A 19,460-nucleotide genomic window follows, 5' to 3' on the forward strand; every position below is an offset into this window, starting at 1 on the left:
TCCATGGATCATTCATGACCTTCAAATAATTTTTTCACTGCATGCATGCAAACATTTGCATAATCTATGTGCTTCACGAGAATTGATGTTCACCAATTCATTCATTCAGTCTCTGGATTTAATATTTTTGTGATCTTACTTTTGACGAGTCCCTCTGGGACTGTCTCTGGGCCCCATTTATACTGGGGATACTGGCGGCATGTTTTCTGAGCCACACCCTACGGGGGCATCTCTGTGGTCTGTTCGCTCCATGAGTAAACGCCTTCACTAGGTATGGAGTTTGGGGTATGCACCTTTTTCTTGCCATGTTCCGTAGGCAACATTCCAGGGCCCGCTGCCTTTGGAGATTGTGGTTAAGGAGTCAGAGACCAGACTCTAGCCCCTCCATGTGGAGTGGTCCCAATCCCCCCAGGTCCTCTCCCTCGTGAACCCAAACCCTGGACATTACAGTACACACAGGAAGGTCCTGACAGGTGGGAAGAAGGACCTCGGGATGCAGGGAAGGACACCTAGGTATGTCCCCTGGTTTCCTTACTGCCTCCCACACATGAAAGCCTATGGAAGCCTCCAAGTGGGAATAGCCAATAGATCCAGACAAGAAGAGCTCCCCCCACCCCAACCCTTGCTCCTAATGATAGTGAAGCTTTAGGAAGCAGAGCTCCTCCCACAGACCCCAGGAGAGAGACACGGCCGAGAGGAAAGCTGAAGGAGCAGAAAAGGTGGCGTAACAAAAGAACACCCTCCTGGCAATATCCACCCCCTCAGTCCAGCCAAACTCTGTTGGGAAACTGCCCCACCCTCTTCAGTTTCAGCAGGTCCCGTCTGGACGTGGACTCCCTGCCCACCTGACAGAGACAGGGAGCACCACGGATGTCCCACTGGCATCCAGAGGTGAGCCGAGCCTTCTCCCACACCTGGCCAGTGAGACCGAGCACAGCAGAGTGCGGTGAGTAACCTCTCCATGCTGCAAAGCCCCTGCCCCTCGGGAGGGACCAGCAGGAAGCCCAGCCCCACGTCCACCTAGTGGCACCAACGACGTGGCTTCATGGAGCAGGGCTGTCAGCTCTGCTTCACCTCCACCCTCTGCCCTGCCATCCGGCTGCGCCCACTTCCCACCCAGCATCACTGACACTGAAGGGGGCCACGTGGTTGGGGGGTAGGTACAGCTGGTCCTCCAGTACCTGCCCCCAGTGTCAGGGGTAGGCCCTGGGGGATGAACGTAAACCCCACTGAGGAACCACGAGAAAGTGCGAGTCAGTGCCTTCTTTTGCCATGTATGTGCCAGCAAGGCTCAGTGGTACATCTGGACCCCACCCCCCAGATCTGCAGCTTTGTCCAGGAGGGCATCAGCAGAGCCCGGTGGTAGGTTAAACATACATATCTATCTAGTTCTCAGGTGAGACTTCAACAGAAAGATTGCCTCCTTCAAAACAAAACAAAACCACTTAATGGGATTCAGAATCTCATAATTTGGCATCCAAAATATCCATGATTCAACTGAGAAAATAGCCTTCATAACAAGAACCAGAATAATCACAACTTGAAAAAGAAAAGACAATGAACAGATGCCAACAGTGAGATGAGTCAGGATGTGAGAATTATCTGACAACAGGGATCATAAAGATGTTTGTTTCAATGAGTAATTGTGAATTCTCTTTAAATGTAAAAACAAAAGTATCAGTAAAGAAACAGAAGTGATAAAAAATAATCAAATGGGAAATCTAGAACTGAAAATAAAGTGACAGAAATTAAAAAAGAAAAAAACTTACTAGATGTACTCAACAGTTGGGTTAAATAGAATGATAGAATCAGTGAACTTGAGGATGAACAACAGAATTTACCCAACCTAAAAAACAAAGAAAACAGACCCCGGAAATTCAGGGACCTATGGGAAAATAACAAGAGAGCTGACAGTTTTATTACTGTAGTCTGAGAAGGAGAAGAGAGACAGAGGTATCGAAAAAGTACTTGAAGACATAATGACAGAAAAGTTTCCAAGGTTGGCAAAAGGTGTACACCTACAAATTCAAGAGCTAATGAAATTTAAGTGAATCCGTAATAGAAAAACCCAAATAAACCTATGCCAGAATATGTTATAATTAAATTTCCAAAAACTTAAGACAATAAAAAAGCCTTAAAACCAGCCAGAGAGAGAGAGATGGGAATACAAACTGAAAATACAGTGGATTTCTCATTTGAAACCATGGTATCCGGAAGGAATTGGTACATTTTTCAAGTGCTCGATGTTTCTTTTCTGACAACCATGAATTATATATTAGTGAAATTATCTGTCATGAATGAAGGAGAAATAAAAGCATTCTCAGTGGAAAGAAAACTAAGAGAATTTGCCATTAGCAAACCTACTGTGAAATAGCCAAAGTCAGTCTTCTAAACAAAAAGGAAATCAATCATAACAGAAGAAGGCTTAGAAGTTCCAGAAGGAAAGGAGAACATCAGAATGTGTTTACAATGGGGGCGGGGACTTCCCTGGTGGTCCAGTGGTTAACACGCTGCACTTCCATTGCTGGGGCACAGGTTTCAGCCCTGGTTGGGGAACTAAGATCCCACATGCCGTGTGGGACAGCCAAAAAAGAAAAATAAAGAGAACCTAGTTTGTTATCAACCAATGTCTCTAATACAGCAGAAAATAAGGATTAAATAGATAAATAAATAAATAAAATGGGGGGTAAATATAACAGACCAGCCTTTATCTCATGAGTTTCTCAAGTCATTCTTAGTGACATAAGCAATAATTAGAACACAGTCCAAGGTGGTGCTCAAGGTATAAGTAAATATCTAAGACTGTTATATTGTAGAAGTGCAGAGTGCTAAGGGCCCTAAGTGCAAGTAAGGTTTCTACACAGTACTCAAAGTGGCAAATGCCAATACCAGTAGATGGTAGTAAGTCACCCACGTACATTGTAATACCTAGAACCACCACCAGGAAAACTAGATCAAGAGATATACTCAAAATACGACAGACAAATCAAGATGGAATCCTAAAAAACAACTGTTCCGTAACTCACAGGAAGGCATGAAAAAAAAAGAGAGAGAAAAAACAAAACAATAAAGTGTCAGATTTAAGCTCACTGATATGTAAATCCACTCAATGTAAATGGTCTCAATACACCAATTAAATGGCAGAGACTGGTAGAGTGGATGAAAAAATATGATCCAACTATATGCCGTCTACTCAAAAGTCACTTTAAATATAATGACATAGGTTAGAAATAAAAGGATAGAAAAGATATACTGTGTAAATATTAATTTTAAAAAGTAGGAAAGATTATATTAAAATCACATAAAGTAGACTTCACAGCAGCTGAAATTACCAGCAACAGTGAGGGATGTTACACAATGACAAACGAATGAGTCCACCCAGAAGGCACAACTAGGTACCAACCATCAGAGCCTCAACATACATGAAGCAGAAATGGGTACAGCTGAAAGGAGAAACAGACAAATCCACAATTATATCTGGGGACTTCAGCAAATGACAGAACTACAAGACAGAAAACCAGCAAGTACACTGATGAACTGAGCCGCATAACCAGCCAATAAAACCTAATTGATATATATGGAACACTCCCAACAAGAGCAGAATACTCATTTTTTCATCCTCCATGGAAACTTCACCAAGATAAACCATACCTGGACCTCAAAACAAACTTCAGCCAACCTAAAATCATTAAAATACGCAGAGTGTGTTCTCTAACTCTGAGGAATCAGTGACAGAAAGGTAACAGGAAAATTTCAAAAACCTAGAAATTTAACAACACACTTCTAACTAATCCCTGGGTAAAAGAGGTCTCAAGGGAAATTTTTATAAGTCAGAAGCCAACCTTACTTATATTCCTGCAAAAGTAATCTGTTATAGATTTGTAAAAGAGATTGTCCTTTATCTTTGAACTCTAGAAAACTCACCAGCCTTTGTTTTCATCAATAATTGCTATCTCATAATTTCCAGTTCAGGAATTTTGCCTGAATCATGGCAAACCCTTCCTTGGGCCCAGAATTGTGTTGGGTTTTTTTTGGTGTCCGTTTTCTTCTCTCATTGTTCCTTGTTACTTTAATTATTATTTGTCTGCTTTCTTCCTCTACCTAATCCTAATAGCTTATGACATCATCTGTTCCCTCTGTGTTCTGAGAAGACTGCACATGGGACAGGAAGATTTGCCATCAATATGGTGACTCTGCATCCAGTGAAAATCTATGTCACCACCTGCATCTCAGCAGTTCCCTCTGACCCTAACCTGCAACTCAAGCTAGATTTTCCTTCATCTTTCCTCTTCTGTTTCATGGACTTCACACATCTCCCTGTGTCTACACAGAGGTGAGCTCACACCAAGACAGCTCCTGTGCTAACACCTTCTTAGTGTATGCAGCGTGCTCCTCCCACGAGGCGTGAGGCAGGTCCTTGACCCCATGCTGCATTGATAGCTGGTTTTATTTGTATTTTTTTCCGACTCTTCCTTGATGGGGTCAAGGGCTGGTTCTGACACCTAAGTGCCCACAAGCCTTCCCAGCCCAGGATACTCATTACCTCCACTCGAGTGCGACTGGATCCTCTCTCTCAAATATCTCCATCTCCCTGAGGTGTAGACTGAAGGCCACTACTGACGGCCAGTTCCTGATACCCAACAGCTCTTCATGCAGAAGCTCTGATAAACAGACCTGAGTTGACCTCCTGCTCTCAGGCATGGGCTCTCCCACTAGGAGTCGGGGGTTTATTCCCAGGGAGTGTGTATATTATTCCATCAAAAGTAAGGCAGTGAAGTAATTATGCTAAACACATTTTTCTCCTGATAGGTCTTAGGAAATGTCCTTGTACTTACTGTTCTATTCCACGCTTTGAACAGTGAAATTCTGTAGGATAAAAATTCTGGGGAGAGCTATCTAAATGCTCTTTACTGTGAAACACTGATTTTTTTTCCAAGCAGTCTTTTTTTTAATTATAAAAGTCATGCATATATGGGAGAAAATTCATAACTTACTGCAAGGCACACAGAAAATTTTAAACATTTCCTGTGAGTCCACTACCCAGAGAAAAAGCCACCATTATTATTTCTGATTGGATGTGTGTGTGTTTGTGTGTGTGTGTGTGTAGATATATACACACACATACTGTCTCTCTACTCTATTCCACTATATCAGATTCCTGCTTGGAGGCACGTATGTTGTCATAACTCATTTTCTTGATTGTTTCCTTGAATTAAGCCAGACCCAGAACAAATACTACATGACCCCACTTACATAAGAAATCTAGGGGCTTCCCTGGTGGTGCAGTGGTTGAGAGTCCGCCTGCCGATGCAGGGGACACGGGTTCGTGCCCCCGTCCAGGAAGATCCCACATGCCGCGGAGCGGCTAGGCCCGTGAGCCATGGCTGCTGAGCCTGTGTGTCCGGAGCCTGTGCTCCGCAACGGGAGAGGCCACAACAGTGAGAGGTCCTCGTACTGCAAAAATAAATAAACAAATTAATTAATTAATTAATTTAATAAAATAAAGAAATCTAAAATAGTTTAACTCCCAGAAGCAGAGAACAGAATGGTGGTTACCAAGGGCTGGGGGAGGGGGAAATGTAGTAAGTCAGAGATCTCGGTGCAGCACAGAGCCGAGAGTTTAAAACACTGTGTTGTGTACTGGAAAATCTGCTAAAAGCATAGATCTTATGTTGGTTTTCTTATCACAAAATAGATAGATAGATAGATAGATAGATAGATAGACTCTAGATGGACAGGTGATATAGATAGATGCTAGATAGATGCTAGATAGATATATAGATAATAGATAGACTCTAGATGGATAGATGATATAGATAGAGAGATGCTAGAAAGATAGATGCCAGACAGATAGATAGACCCTAGATAGATAGATGATATAGATAGATAGATGTTAGATAGATAGATAGATAGATGGACTCTAGATGGATAGATGATATAGGTAGATAGATGTTAGATAGATGATAGATAGATAGATAGATAATAGATAGACTCTAGATGGATAGATGATATAGATAGATAGATGCTAGAAAGATAGATGCCAGATAGATAGATAGACCCTAGATAGATAGATGATATAGATAGATAGATGTTAGATACATAGATAGATAGATAGATAGATAGATAGATAGATAGACTCTAGATGGACAGATGATATAGATAGATGCTAGATAGATGCCAGATAGATATATAGATAATAGATAGACTCTAGATGGATAGATGATATAGGTAGATAGATGTTAGATAGATAGATAGATAGATAGATAGATAGATAGATAGACTCTAGATGGATAGATGATATAGATAGATAGATGCTAGAAAGATAGATGCCAGATAGATAGATAGACCCTAGATAGATAGATGATATAGATAGATAGATGTTAGATAAATAGATAGATAGATAGATAGATAGATAGATAGACTCTAGATGGAGAGATGATATAGATAGATGCTAGATAGATATATAGATAATAGACTCTAGATGGATAGATGATATAGATAGATAGATGTTAGACAGATAGATAGATAGATGGACTCTAGATGGATAGATGATATAGGTAGATAGATGTTAGATAGATAGATAGATAGATGATAGACAGACAGATGGGTGGGTCAGAAAGAAACTTTGGGAGGCAAAGGAAATGTTACGGCCCCGATTGTGATGATGGTTCCAGGGTGTATACTTATCCCAGACTCATCAAGGTGTGTATGTTAATATTTACAAGTTGTTCGATGTCAATCCTACCTCAGTAAAGGTGTTTTCATGTAGAAAGTTGAGCAGAAATGCTTCAGGTGAAGAAGGGTGGGAGAGGGACTGTGAACAGAGGCAGAGCAGGATCCAGGCCCGTGGGGGCAGCAGGTCCTCGGAGTGACGTTCTGGCTGCACCAACAGGGAGCTCGGCGGGAGTGGGTGCAGTGACAGGTCAGAAGCATGGCCTGTGTCATGGGAGGAAACGTGACCCCTGGTGCCCTGAATATGGGGCAAGGACAATTTCGCCACTTTAGAAACGCTTCCTCCCAGCAACGTGTCAGCATCTTTACTGTGTCTTTATTCTTGAATCAATATCAGTGGAATCTTAACAAAAACGCTTCCCAAGGGGAGCACCCAGAATAGGGGGGGCTCAGACGTGCACACAAGATCGAAGCGTGAGGTGAGGTGGCCTGTGATGGGCAAGCGGGACTGAACCTAGGTTTGGGTTTGGGGGGTTTTATTATTATTATTATTATTTCTTCCAGGAGGGTGTGACAAACAGTTAGACATCAAGGGAGCCGGGACCTGCGGTGAGCACAGAGGGGACACCTGGGGAGACAGCAAGGAACCCGTGGGCTGGGGGCTGCACGCGGGGGGAGGGGTGAAGCAGTTCTGGGGGAGGCTGTAGGGAGGCTGCCAGGCCAGACAGGAGTGGAGCGGGGGTACGGGTCGCAGGGAGGAAACTTTTATTCAGTTACAGCAGATACAGAAAGCCAGGGGTGCGTGAGCTGAAGGCCGTGCTCTGCGGGTGGCCCTGGGCACTGGGGTGTGTGACGCTGTGGGGTTGGGGGCACAAGGGACCCCAGGCACCCACCAAGAGGCTGCGTAGGAGCAGGTGGTGAAGAGACTGAAAACGTGCAGATCCGGGGTCCCGAGGGCAGAGATAGTCGCCAACTAGCCGTGCAAGGCACAGGAAGAAGCCATCAAGGTTGCGGGTTTGCCCTCAACGGGCCTTTCATTTCCCTTGGGACCTGGAAATATATCATTTCATGACATCACGTGTGACTAACCTGCTGACATGAGAACAAAGCCTCTAAGGTGACACATACTCTGTGTCCCCCACCCCCGGGTGAACTAAGGTCACGTCCACGCCTATAACCCATGGGCATCCTGGCCACCTTTGTTCCGCCGTGGAACAGGACACCCGGCCTGCACGTGGACTCACGCAGCTGGAAGACTCAGCCTGGAGGGTCACTGCACGAGCACATCTCTTCAGTCTGGGCTGCTCCAGCCTCCCAGTGTACTTAACAATGACTCCAATGCTGGCTGGGCTAGTAAACTGCTTGACGTTGAGTTTTACACTTAAAATCGGGGGCCCTGACAAACTGCACAGTCGCTGGGGCTCCGCAGGGTGGCCTGGCTAGGTCAGGGCTCAGAAAGCCCCTCCATCTAAGGCAGGGACATCCAGGTGTGCTGGGGTCCCGGCACAGGACTGCGGGGACGAGCAGGAGGGCATGTCGTCTGCAAAGGGGTTCCTCAGCCTTGTTGTCAGGGTGCCCGCTGAGCCCCGTCCCCAGGCTGCTGGGCCCACAGCACAGGCTCTGCTCGAGTCCCACGGCCTGTGAGTGCTTGTTTCATCGTGATGGCTAAGCTAACAGTTCCATGTCCGCCCGTGGCAGATGGCCACCAACGCACGTGAGGAGCCCTGCTCACCGGAGCCTTTACTCAATACTCGGATAGTAAGTCACCACGTGTTCTCCCGAGGGGCTGCGACCTGCACACTCCCGATTTACTGCACAGACCCTCCTTCTCATGAGGGCTGCACACACACGCCAAGGGGAGTCGGAAGGTTGACATGAATACAATACTGTTAAAGAGGTTTCCAGTAGCTGAGAAGACATGTCTTTTTCAAGTCGACACAACTTTCCAACAAAGGAACACGAAGTCCACTCCTACCGGTGGGTGCTTCTCACCCGAGCTTCACCAGGAACGTCTGGGAACCCTGGAAACAGGGTAGAGACGAGACACAGCTAGCAGACACCTGCGGGCCAGTCAACGCTGTTCCCAGGTCCAAGCTCTCCTTGTGCTACACACACGCGCACACGCTTCCCGGCTCTCCCTTCCTCACTGACTTCCCACAAAGCAGAGTTTACCCACCCGGCTTTCTAAACCCCTGGAAGAGCCTCTCCCACCCGATCCTGTCTGCACATCGCCAGCCCCACAGAGGCCAACACCCCAGGCACCACATCCTCGTTCTCCCTGGAGATTCTGGAACTTGGGGATTTTTTTCTGCTCTTCCTGACCTCTGCCTTTCCCTGGACTCCGTGCCGAGACCCTCCCGCCTCGGGGCGGGGGGGGTGGGGGGGTGGGCTGCAGCCCCTCCGCCTCCTTCCCCGCCCCAGCCTCCTGTCTCTGCAGCTTCGACCATGGCAGGATCTGACCAGAGGACCAGCGGAATCTACCACCTGTGTGAAGGTTCAGGCTAAATGGTTTACTCAGGACCTTCTCCTGACCTTGTTTCTCCAGTTCTCTGAATCGCGCCACACACTTATTTTCATCTAACGTGAAACCCACCACCTCGGAACCTGTATAAATCCCTTTCTCCGTCTTCTTCTCCTGAATCATTTCTCAGGGCGTCAGCGCTGACCACGAAGTCCTTCATTCTTAAAAGCTCATGTTTACATTTTAACCCTTTAAACTCTTACTCTAAACTTCTTTGTGTCAGGTTCTTTATTTTTCTTCCTTTCCCTATCCCCAAAGCCCCAACCTTTTCTCCCACCTGTTTGAACTTGACAATTTCACCGTTTGCCCCGATGCGTCCTGGCCTTGCCTGGACCACCTCTAAACTGTGAGTGGCATCCTTCCGACAGGTCCCATGGTTGCAGCAGGAACCCTCCCTTTACCACGTGGATCCAGATTATTTTTCCTAAGATATTCCTGGGACGGAGTCATCCTCATTCTCAACTGCAGACAAAGCCTATCTGCTGCCTATTAATTAAAGGCCAGCTTCCTCCCTCTGCCAGTTAAGGTCAAGCAGAATTTGGCCTCAGACACCCCCTCAACAATGTCCCTCTACAATGACCCTCACGATGAGGTCAAACGGTACTTCCCCACGGAACCCGAACAGATGCTCGGATTTCTCTCACATCAGCACCACTAATACCCACAGTAGCTTCCTGACGTCGATCAAATGTTTGCTGACGTTCTAGGTCCAGTGTTAGTGACCCCCCTCCACAAAGCATGTCCTATCCGTGCCCATCAGAAGCGCCCTCTCAGTTCATTGCAGTAGAAAAGCAAAGGCTGTGTTATCAGCTGGACCTAGAATCAAACCAAGGTCCCCTCACTCAACCTGTTCAGAGCCAAAGCTGGTGGGCAATTCCTCTGAGCCTCAGTTTTCTAATCAGTGAAGGAGGCAAATAGCACCTACCTTACAAAACTGCCATAAAGACTAAATAAGACCATGGATATAAAAATATCTAATGTCCCTCAGACATTTCAGACACAATAAACATCACTCTGCTCTCCCTCATCCCTACGACTTTATGCTCTTGTACGTTACTTGGGCAAACACATTTTCATCTTACTTACTGTCATTCCAAAACAATTACAGTGCCACAAAATAATTAAATGTCTTATTTTTAAAATTGGTGGAGGGACTTCCCTGGTGGCACAGTGGTTAAGAATCCTCCTGCCAATGCAGGGGACACAGGTTCGAGCCCTGGTCCGGGAAGATCCCACGTGCCGTGGAGCAGCTAAGCCTGTGCACCACAACTACTGAGCCTGCGCTCTAGAGCCCACGAGCTACAGCTACTGAAGCCCGTGCACCTAGAGCCCGTGCTCTGCAACAAGAGAAGCCACCGCAATTAGAAGCCCGCACATCGCAACAAAGACCAATGCAGCCAAAAAAAATTAAATTAAATTAAAAATAATAATAATAATAAAAAATGGTGGAGAAGGGAAAACAAATATGGAAGAATAAGACAAGGCTGGGATAAAGTCATAGCACATTGGGGTAATCGTTTAGCATTTATTTCTATGTGAATTAATGATTCGATAAATATATCCTGTGAATAAATTATGATGGCTATGGCCTGCTGGTATTTATACATCTGTTTGCTTTCTTTCTTTCTTTTTTTAAAAAGAACTGAATGAATTTGATAAATTACAACTTAGCCAACCCAAATGAAACATATAACATCCCCTTAAACCAGTAAATCCACTCTGGGTTCCAGAAATGCACCCGTGTCATTTACACGGGTAAGAAATAAGAAAGCACAGGTAGTGAATCCAAAGTCAACACAGATAACTTATGAGTTGAGGGCTCAGCATAAAGTAAATTATGATAAATTATGATCACCTTCCCAACAATAATGGTGATCTGGGTCGTCTATAACAGTTTTCTGTACGATAGTGTCTTTTTAAAGAGAGAAATTCTTCTTGCTTCTGGAAGATGCTAAGTCGCTAGGAGCAAACTCTCTAGTCACCTGAGGTCACAACTTCCAGGAAGGTAAAGACACCAAAAGACACACACACACAAAAGCAGCCCGGGCCTCCCAATCTGTACCCATTTCTACATGGACTGGCTGCCAGCAGAAACCTCTCATCACGCTTCACGTTCCTATTCAGAATTTTATCTGTTTCTTTCCCTTTTAAAAACACTGTCTTTGGAAAGTACTGAATTACAAACTGCATTAAAATTAACTTTACCGTACTGCCTGCAATCTGCCACGGGGGTAAGAGCCTCCACAAAATAAGGTTGTTGAGATGACTTAGGTAGGATGGCAGGGCATGAAAGCCCTTCTGATGGTACCACACCCAAAAAAGAAAGAGAACTTAATGGCCCTCATGAAATTAGTTCTGAAGTCTATTCATCAGCGGTTCTCGGACGCGAGGAACACATGTAAACTAACTTCACCGGCACCTGAACGCAGGCCTCACAGTACTGGTCCTGCATGGCTGATAGTGAGTGGTGAATTCCAGCCTGCTAATTTTATATTTATCTCCAGCCTATAATTTACGGCTAAAAATAGATTAATTTTCCCCAGAACAAATGTTGAGTGTTGCTCTATAATTATATTCTCACAGCAAAAAGGGAATCTAAGACCATCATTTTTTTTTTCTTTCTCAGTTGGTAAGCTAATGAAATTTGACCTGCAAATTAAAAGCAAGGAAATGATAAGAAAAAAATGATTACTTTCAAATTAATAACTGAATGTGGAACGTTATTTCTCAAAATAAATTGAAGTGAACATTTGCTGAGCATGGAGAATAAGGCAGCGGGCCTGTCAGGCAGGAGAAAGGTGAAGCAGAAAATAGGAGAGAGACAAGGCTAGTAACATTGAAGTAAGGAGTAGCATAAAAAATACTAAGTGAACCATCAGTATCTATATTTCAAAAGAGCAATATTTTAATGAAAAAAATTTTAATGTACTCAGTTTGGAATGCTGGTGAGTGTCTTTAAGAGGTATAACGAATCAACTGGCAAATTCTGACCTTAATTCAAGTTCACTTCTCTAGACGATGCCACCTTCTGTGACAGACAATCTTCTTTGTGGCACTAGAGCTGCTCCCCAGCAAGTTCATGCTCGAAGGAGGCTGTGCAGGTTCTCACAGTTTGTGCAAAGTCAGGGCCGCATCACAAGTCCCTCGGCTTCTGACCCAGTCCGCCCCCTCTCATCACAGGGTGACCAGTCATTTTCCACCAGGGTCCTGTGTTCACGGGGGCAGCTGGGCTACCACTCATGAAAACGCCGGCCTACACAGGACAGCGACCTCAGTTATTTCTCAGAGAGCCCACATCACCAGGCAAGGCAGGACGCAGCAGACCCCTTCCCCCTTTCACGGCAGCTGTCACTACACACCCCCTCCTTCAAATAGTTTCTTAGGTTCAGTGAAACCCCTAGCAGTCATTCTTCCCAACTCCAAGGAAGAAGAAATGCCACTTGAGACCAACTATCCACAGACCCGGGGCATCCAGGTGGATCTGAGACTGGTAACAAAAGCCGCCACAGATTCACAGTGTGTGCAACTCAGACACACAATTCTGAAAAGCAGGGAAAAGTGTGGGTGTCCCTGACGGGGCAGCTCTCCCTGCACTGAGGTCGCCTGCCAGGGTGTTCACCTGCTCCTGTGCCCGGCACAGCGACCCTGGGCCCTGCAGTCCTGGGCCGGGCCCCTGGCACTCCCACCTCAACCCCACACAGCCGCAGGCGGGTTGACACTGAGGATCTAGCCGTGTTTCTGGAAAGGATACAAGTGCAAGCCTCTGTTAAAGTCAACGGACAGGCTGATACAGTCAGAACCCCGGCGTGTGGACAGGAGCCCCCAGGACCACGGTCCATGACCTCCCGACCCCCAGTCTTGGCTCCTGTAACTGCTTCACTGGAGGGGAACGTATGAAAGGCAATGGTAGTCTTTGCCCTGGATCTGGGGTCTTCAGATGTTGTTTGGTTTCATTTGTTTGTTTTAATTTTTGTTTTAAAAGCAGGGAGATTTTTTTTTCCAGCTTAAGAATGACACTGTACAAAAATGTGGAAACCGGAGTGGGGCAGCTGTGTGGGCCGGGGGGACCCGGGATCCTGGGCACAGTGCAGCCCCTCCCTGTGGGCTCGTGGCTTCCGTGCCAGGTCCCGTTTATGTCCCGCTTGTTCTACGCCCTTGGCTGAGGGACTCTGATGTCCTCCCTCTGGCCCGGGCTCAGCCCCTAGGCCTCTGCTGTCACTGTAGCGCCCGGCCTGGCCGCCAGGACTGGGTCCCCACTGCCATGCCCGCCGAGGCCAGCAGCCGGCAAACCTCTCCACCCAGGTCCCTAGTCTCCAGGCCCAAGGTCAAGAGGGACACCCCAGGATAGAGACCAAGTCACAGGTGTGGCCATGAAACTCTGTGACAGTTACTGACAGAGGGGTGGTGCTGAGTGACCCTCTCAGGAGACTAAGGGGTTGAATCCGGAGAACCCTGACTTCAACAAATACCAGTGATTAACTCCAGAGGGTGCAGCCTGAACTAACAGGAGCCACGATGCAGCCTGTGGACCTCAGTGAGATGATGGAAAGGCCCGGGTGCTTCACGGGGGTGAAGTCAGAGGGCAAGGGCGCTGCCACGCTGGACCGAGAGGGCTCCAGGCCCAGCTCTCTACAGGCAGGAAGCCGGCAAGGAGCTGCTCCAATGGCCTGTTTCCAAATCTCCACCCGTGGCTGTCAGGGAAGATGGGAGAAGCGCCCGGCAGAGTCAGGGCCACCAAGGATGTGGTCGTGGGAACAGTCCCAGGGGGCCGGCGGGGTCTGGCTGGGGACAACCCCCCACCCCCGGAGCGAGGCCTTTGCTGAGCCCAGCTCTGTGAAGGCCAGATGCCGACAGCCCTGTTGGCTGAGACCACCCGCCCTACAGCATCCTTCTCGTGACGGGTGACTGGCGCACAGAGTGTCAAGGAACAGTCTGAACTTCATTTTGGTTCTTCTATAAATTGGCCTTCGCTTGGGAGAAATTTTATAAATTCTTTAAGCAATAGATGTTTCATAATGGCCTTTAAATTAACATTTAAGGTTAAGCACAGTTCAAAGGAAGAGCTTTTCGTTTTCTTTTTTTCTCTTCCAAGAATGCTTCCCTGAAACACTGGACCATTCTCTGGAAGTAAGTTGTGGGATATCCCTCCCTGCCGGCCCATAAGTCAGGACACAGTGAAATCCAGTAACTGAAGGAGGAAGTCAACCTCCTTTTAGGAACACATCATGACACCTCAAAACAGACCTTTCATCTGAGGATCCTGAGTAACAGTTCCTCAGAAAGGCAACTGAGTAACTGTAAGAAAAAAAAAATCACTGGATGGATATTTAAATGGCTAACAGTCTATGTGAGAATAGAACGAATGCCAAACACCAGGAGTTTGGCCTTTGTAACTGAAGTGCATACCTTCTAGAGGGTGTTTAATTAAACCAGCTGAACACTCAAGATGTGAATGAAATAACTCATAAAGGTTCCACAAGAGACATTCTACAATACAATGAATTTATAAGTATTAAGCCTGTTCCTATGCAAATTGTCCATTTTCTCCTCAGAAAGACTATGAAAATCACTCCATGTCTTATGACTGTACCCCAAAGGCCAAAGTTAAAGGCTGCTGGCTAATTACTGAAAGGTTAATGCAACAATCTGACACGATATCAACCACCAACAGTGCTGTAAGTATTTCAAACAACAGATGCCCTTTGCAGCCAGTGCGGTATGGTGACTACTGGGCTTCCTGGAAAGAAGTTCCATCCCCACAGGGCTGCATACCATTGGCTTGCACGCCTGTGCCTGGCCCAGTCCACATCAAACAACATTAAAAGCTGCAGAAGTCACTAGTCAAACATGTCAATACAGAAGACAAATAAAGAGGGAAAAGAACAGGTGCCAGGGAGACACAGGGATCCTGTGCCCTCATCACAGAAGCAGAGATGCAGGGAGACCCCAGACCCTGAAAGCAAGGACACAACGGCCCACTGTCAACAGAGGGCTTGGGATTTGGACAGATTAGAAAGTTAAAATGTTCTGAGAGGAAATGAGTCGATTCCTTCTACAAATCGGGTTGATTTTAATAAAAGCCACATCCCGTGTTCAAAAGCCAGCAAATGTATTTTAGGTTATTTTTCTATCAAGCTATGAATCTTGATATATTCATATTAAGCTTTAAATCTTCTCATGCATGTGGCCTACAAGGTAAGAGATCTGAACAAATCTCAGCTGAAAGAGGGATTTCTGAACAGTCCACACAGGGGCTAAAATTTTTCATCAGGGATTACGTTGTGAAATACGACTGTTAACACTTTTTTCCAGAATTGTATCATGAAGTATGAATGTTAGCATTTTCCTCAGGGATTACGTTGTGAAAACCTGTAAAGCACCTTTATTCCAATGAGTAAACCTGCACCAGGCACAAGCCAGGATCCTAATAAAGCTTTTCCGTGTCCCCAGGAACCATGAAGGCCCAGCACAAGGTAGGGACATTTCATTAGTGACATGACAGGTTTACAAGCAGACACTTCACTCCCAGGAGCTACGCTTTCCCAATTTTTCTCTCAGTCGGGACCGACACCAGAAAACTATATCCCCAATCGCCAAAGACTGAAAGCTTCGGATATTTTCCCATCTTAAGGTTGTACTGACTTCTTTCCTTGGAGAAACCTGTCCTGATTCACTGCTTCTAAGTTCCCGCTGGTGGATAAGGGCGTCTTTCCTCTATCCCAGCCCTCTTTCCCTCCCAGCCACTTTTGGTGATGCCAGGGAAACTTTCCTCATTCACAGGGACAGTCTCCGCAGGGCTTGAAAATCCAGCCCCTGGGAGGAGTCCACCATTTTCTTTGTGTCCATCCAGCTCTGGGTCCATCCAGCCATCAGGAAGAGGAGGAACTTAAGTGCACCGGTATCCTGACAACGAATTAAGATCACCGTTATCCTAACAACGAATGTCTTTAAACACAGATTATTTTCTCATTTGCTTTAGACCCATCAGGTGCATTCTGATCATAACAAAAGACAGTGACTTATTTCATATATTTCTATACAGCCTAAAGGAAAACTAAAACTAAATTCATTTTCTCTTTCAAGGGAATGTTTATGAACAACTGGTTTTATTTCTCAGTAACAAACACTGGGATTTGGTTTGACTCCGCCTGTACCCACAAAGGTATTTACAAAGCAAGTTTCCCTGACTGCTTTCTAAAACAAGAAGAAGAAAATAAAAATTATTACCTTTGCCAAAGTTCTGGGTTTTGATATATTTGAATATGCGTCTTGAACTTAATCAGGGATTCTCACTCCAAAAGACCATCCTCCAAGCCTGCTGACAGTAAAGGTGGTGTTAGTGTTTTAACCAGGTAGCACCAGGCCTTCCTAACAGAGGGCCTCCCCCACCCACTGGTCATAGAAGCCTCAGAACAGCAGCTGCTGAGCCCCCAGGCTCCATGTCGTGGTCTCACAGGGCTCAGCCTGCAGGAGGATGTGGTCTGGCCGCTCAGAACTTACTATCATGTTAGGAAACGCATGCCACGTAAGGACACGGCTGTGGTCCCCTGCACCGCAGTTATTTTAATTAATTGTTGTTTCTCCTACAAATCAGCTTTCAGAATCCCTGCGTCTGTCAGGCTCTCCTGAGTTACCCTGATTTGAATGGTTTTCTCTTCCTACTCTCACTTCTTTAATCCTCAGGGCAAACAAGGCTCCTGCAGGAAGGCACCCCGGCTACTTTGATTGGGGTGCATTTCCTTCTCTTTGGGGTTCTCACAATACCCTACATGTCCACTTACTGGGTCAATTGCTACTCTGGGTTTTAACTGTATTCCTGCTAGTTTGTCTCTTATGCGGCTCCGTGAGACTCTCGCAGGTACCACGTCAATTGCTACTCTGGGTTTTAACTGTCTACTTGCTAGTTTATCTCTTATGTGGGTCTGTGAGTCTCTAGCCGACGGGAATTACATCTTTTGTCTCCGTATCCCTTGGGCTGTGTAGTATCTGGCATTCATGAAGCTTCTAAAAATATTGGACCTTAGAAATAAAAACACATGTTAAACTTTGTCTCCCAGTCTCTGATAAAAGGAGCTTGAAAAACAAAGGTCCACCATCGTGCCCTCACTCTCAGCAGAAATTTTGGGTCACAGGAATAAGGATGCATTCCCACCCGGCTCCATTTAACTTATTGATTGAGTGCCTTTCGTATGCCAGATACTATTCTAAGTCCTGGCCACACAAACTCCAACCTGCAGAAAGCAGAGATTCTGGGACATGTTTAAAGACCTGAGGAGTGGGCAGCAGGGGAGATTCAGGCAAAGTACAGTGGGGGCCAGAGATGGTCCAGGAAGGACCAGAGGTAAAGAGAGCCTGGGGGCAAGAGGGGGTGTTGCAGGCACCTCAGACACACCATGCAATGATTTTGCGTTGGGGTCTCAGGAAATTTGATGGAGTGGTGAATGTGATTGCAATTCAAAGCAATGAGAAGCTCATCCCTACCCCCTCAACCTAGATTCACCCTCTTAGGCTCACGGAAATGCAGCACAGAACAAAAGCTTTCCCCAAAATCGGAGGAGAGGAACTTTAAGACACCAGGGAGACCATCATTTCATTATGCTGTTAACGTCTCTGGGCTCATTCTCTAAAGCACTCAAGCTGCGTCTGTCTCCCCAGGTGACTCTCCATGGATGGGATTCCCCCAGGGCAAGAGAGAAAGTCGGCAGGAGGAATCTGATTCAGGCCTGCAGCATTTCTTTGGAATTCTTATGAGCATCAAAGTTAGTACTAGACTTCTGAGTTTTGAAGAACATCAGCATTTGAAACACTCGGATCTCTGAAGTAATTCTGGGAACAGGAAAGACCCAGCGCCGGTTTCAAACCCACCTTGGTTTTTCCTCCGACACCAGCAAATACTCCTCCGGGGGAGGCCGGAGAGGTTGAGCAGCCTGTGGCCCAGGCGGTTAGTCAGGTAGGGAGCCCTGGTGCTTCCACTGAGGCACTTCTGTAATTGTTTCCAAAGACGTCAAGTAGAAGCTTATTCATAACCCACACACAGGTTTACTGACATTAAAGTAAACGTGACTTTCCCTAGCTGTCACATTTGCAATGAATCATCGATGGCTCTTTACCTGTTCCCAAATCTCTTTAAGAGTCACCTGTTGATACATTTGAGAACTATGCTAGAATTCCACTGCAACCTTTGCTGTCAGTTAGATTTGGGAATTTCCCAACCTTTTCCTGTATGTAAGCTTGGGCAGATTTGTAAGAACTCAAAAGGTGAAAAATGTTGTCACTGGGGTGACCTCGCATTTGACGAACCAGAAAGAGAGTCAGAGGATGATGAGCAAAAAATTCAAAGGAACGTGTTTCTTCCCTAAATGCCTGAAGCAGACATCAAACTCTTCTTCTTCAGTGACTCACAGGCTTAGAATCAGGAAATATTTGCCCAGCAGGGACCACCCCGACTCCCCCTTTCCTGAGGGCCTCTGACTCCTAACACAGGGACCACAATTTCTGCCCAAGCACACAATGCCACAAAAAACAAGGATTCTTCAGTTGAGTCATTTGCAGAAAACGCTGCATCTTTTCCACCCCTTGTGTAATGATTCATACATGATAACAGCATCTTGCAGGAGCTACAGCAAAGAGACCTGTTAACCAGGGCTTTATCTGGCATTTCTGAAGCTGCCTTGGCTATGGAGCTTTTTCATGGGAAATGCTTTTCTTCTTGCACACATGTTACTGAGGTCTCACATGAGGTTCATGTGAGTTGCAGTGAATTCACATCAACCACTTGGTACTTGTTCATTCATTCCTCTGCCACTGACACTCCATCTCGTTCCAGTAAGTTTTAGGGAGCTGGTAACAAAAGGTACCAGTCTAACAGGATGATTAGATCAAAGTCACAGAATAAGAGCACGGAGTGAAAAATTACAGGGTTCATGAGTTAATGGAATAAACAAGACGGGGAAGAAACAAATCACTGTGTCCAAAAAGAACTTGAGCAGAACAGCTGGTCACGGCAAAGGAGCACCAGTCAATAGTCTCTTGTGGGTCCTGGACATCCACCTCACTGCTGTGTAACTGCCTCACTTACATCCAGATATTTGGTCTAAGAGAAGAAAGCAGACGGGGTCCATTGAAAGGAAGACTTCCTAAAGTCACTAAGCTATTAGGAGTGGTGTATCCCACAGGCCACTAAACAGGAAGGCCCTGTCAACATGTTCAAGTGGCCGTTTTCTTAATAGATCCTGAATTTAAATGAAGACTTCACTTTTCCTTTTTC

General features: G+C 46.0%; 1 protein-coding gene across 1 annotated transcript in view; it reads right to left on the bottom strand.

The window, feature by feature from the left end:
- ABCA13 (ATP binding cassette subfamily A member 13) overlaps window positions 1–19,460 on the bottom strand; it is a 252,433-nt gene that overhangs the window by 110,378 nt on the left and 122,595 nt on the right. The window contains 5 exon segments of the mRNA XM_060108829.1: window positions 11,399–11,419; window positions 11,422–11,533; window positions 16,421–16,508; window positions 18,059–18,098; window positions 18,101–18,176. Of these exon segments, the coding sequence (XP_059964812.1) occupies window positions 11,399–11,419; window positions 11,422–11,533; window positions 16,421–16,508; window positions 18,059–18,098; window positions 18,101–18,176 (337 nt within the window).

This window comes from Mesoplodon densirostris, chromosome 9 (assembly GCF_025265405.1).
Source record: "Mesoplodon densirostris isolate mMesDen1 chromosome 9, mMesDen1 primary haplotype, whole genome shotgun sequence".
Lineage (NCBI taxonomy): Eukaryota > Metazoa > Chordata > Mammalia > Artiodactyla > Ziphiidae > Mesoplodon > Mesoplodon densirostris.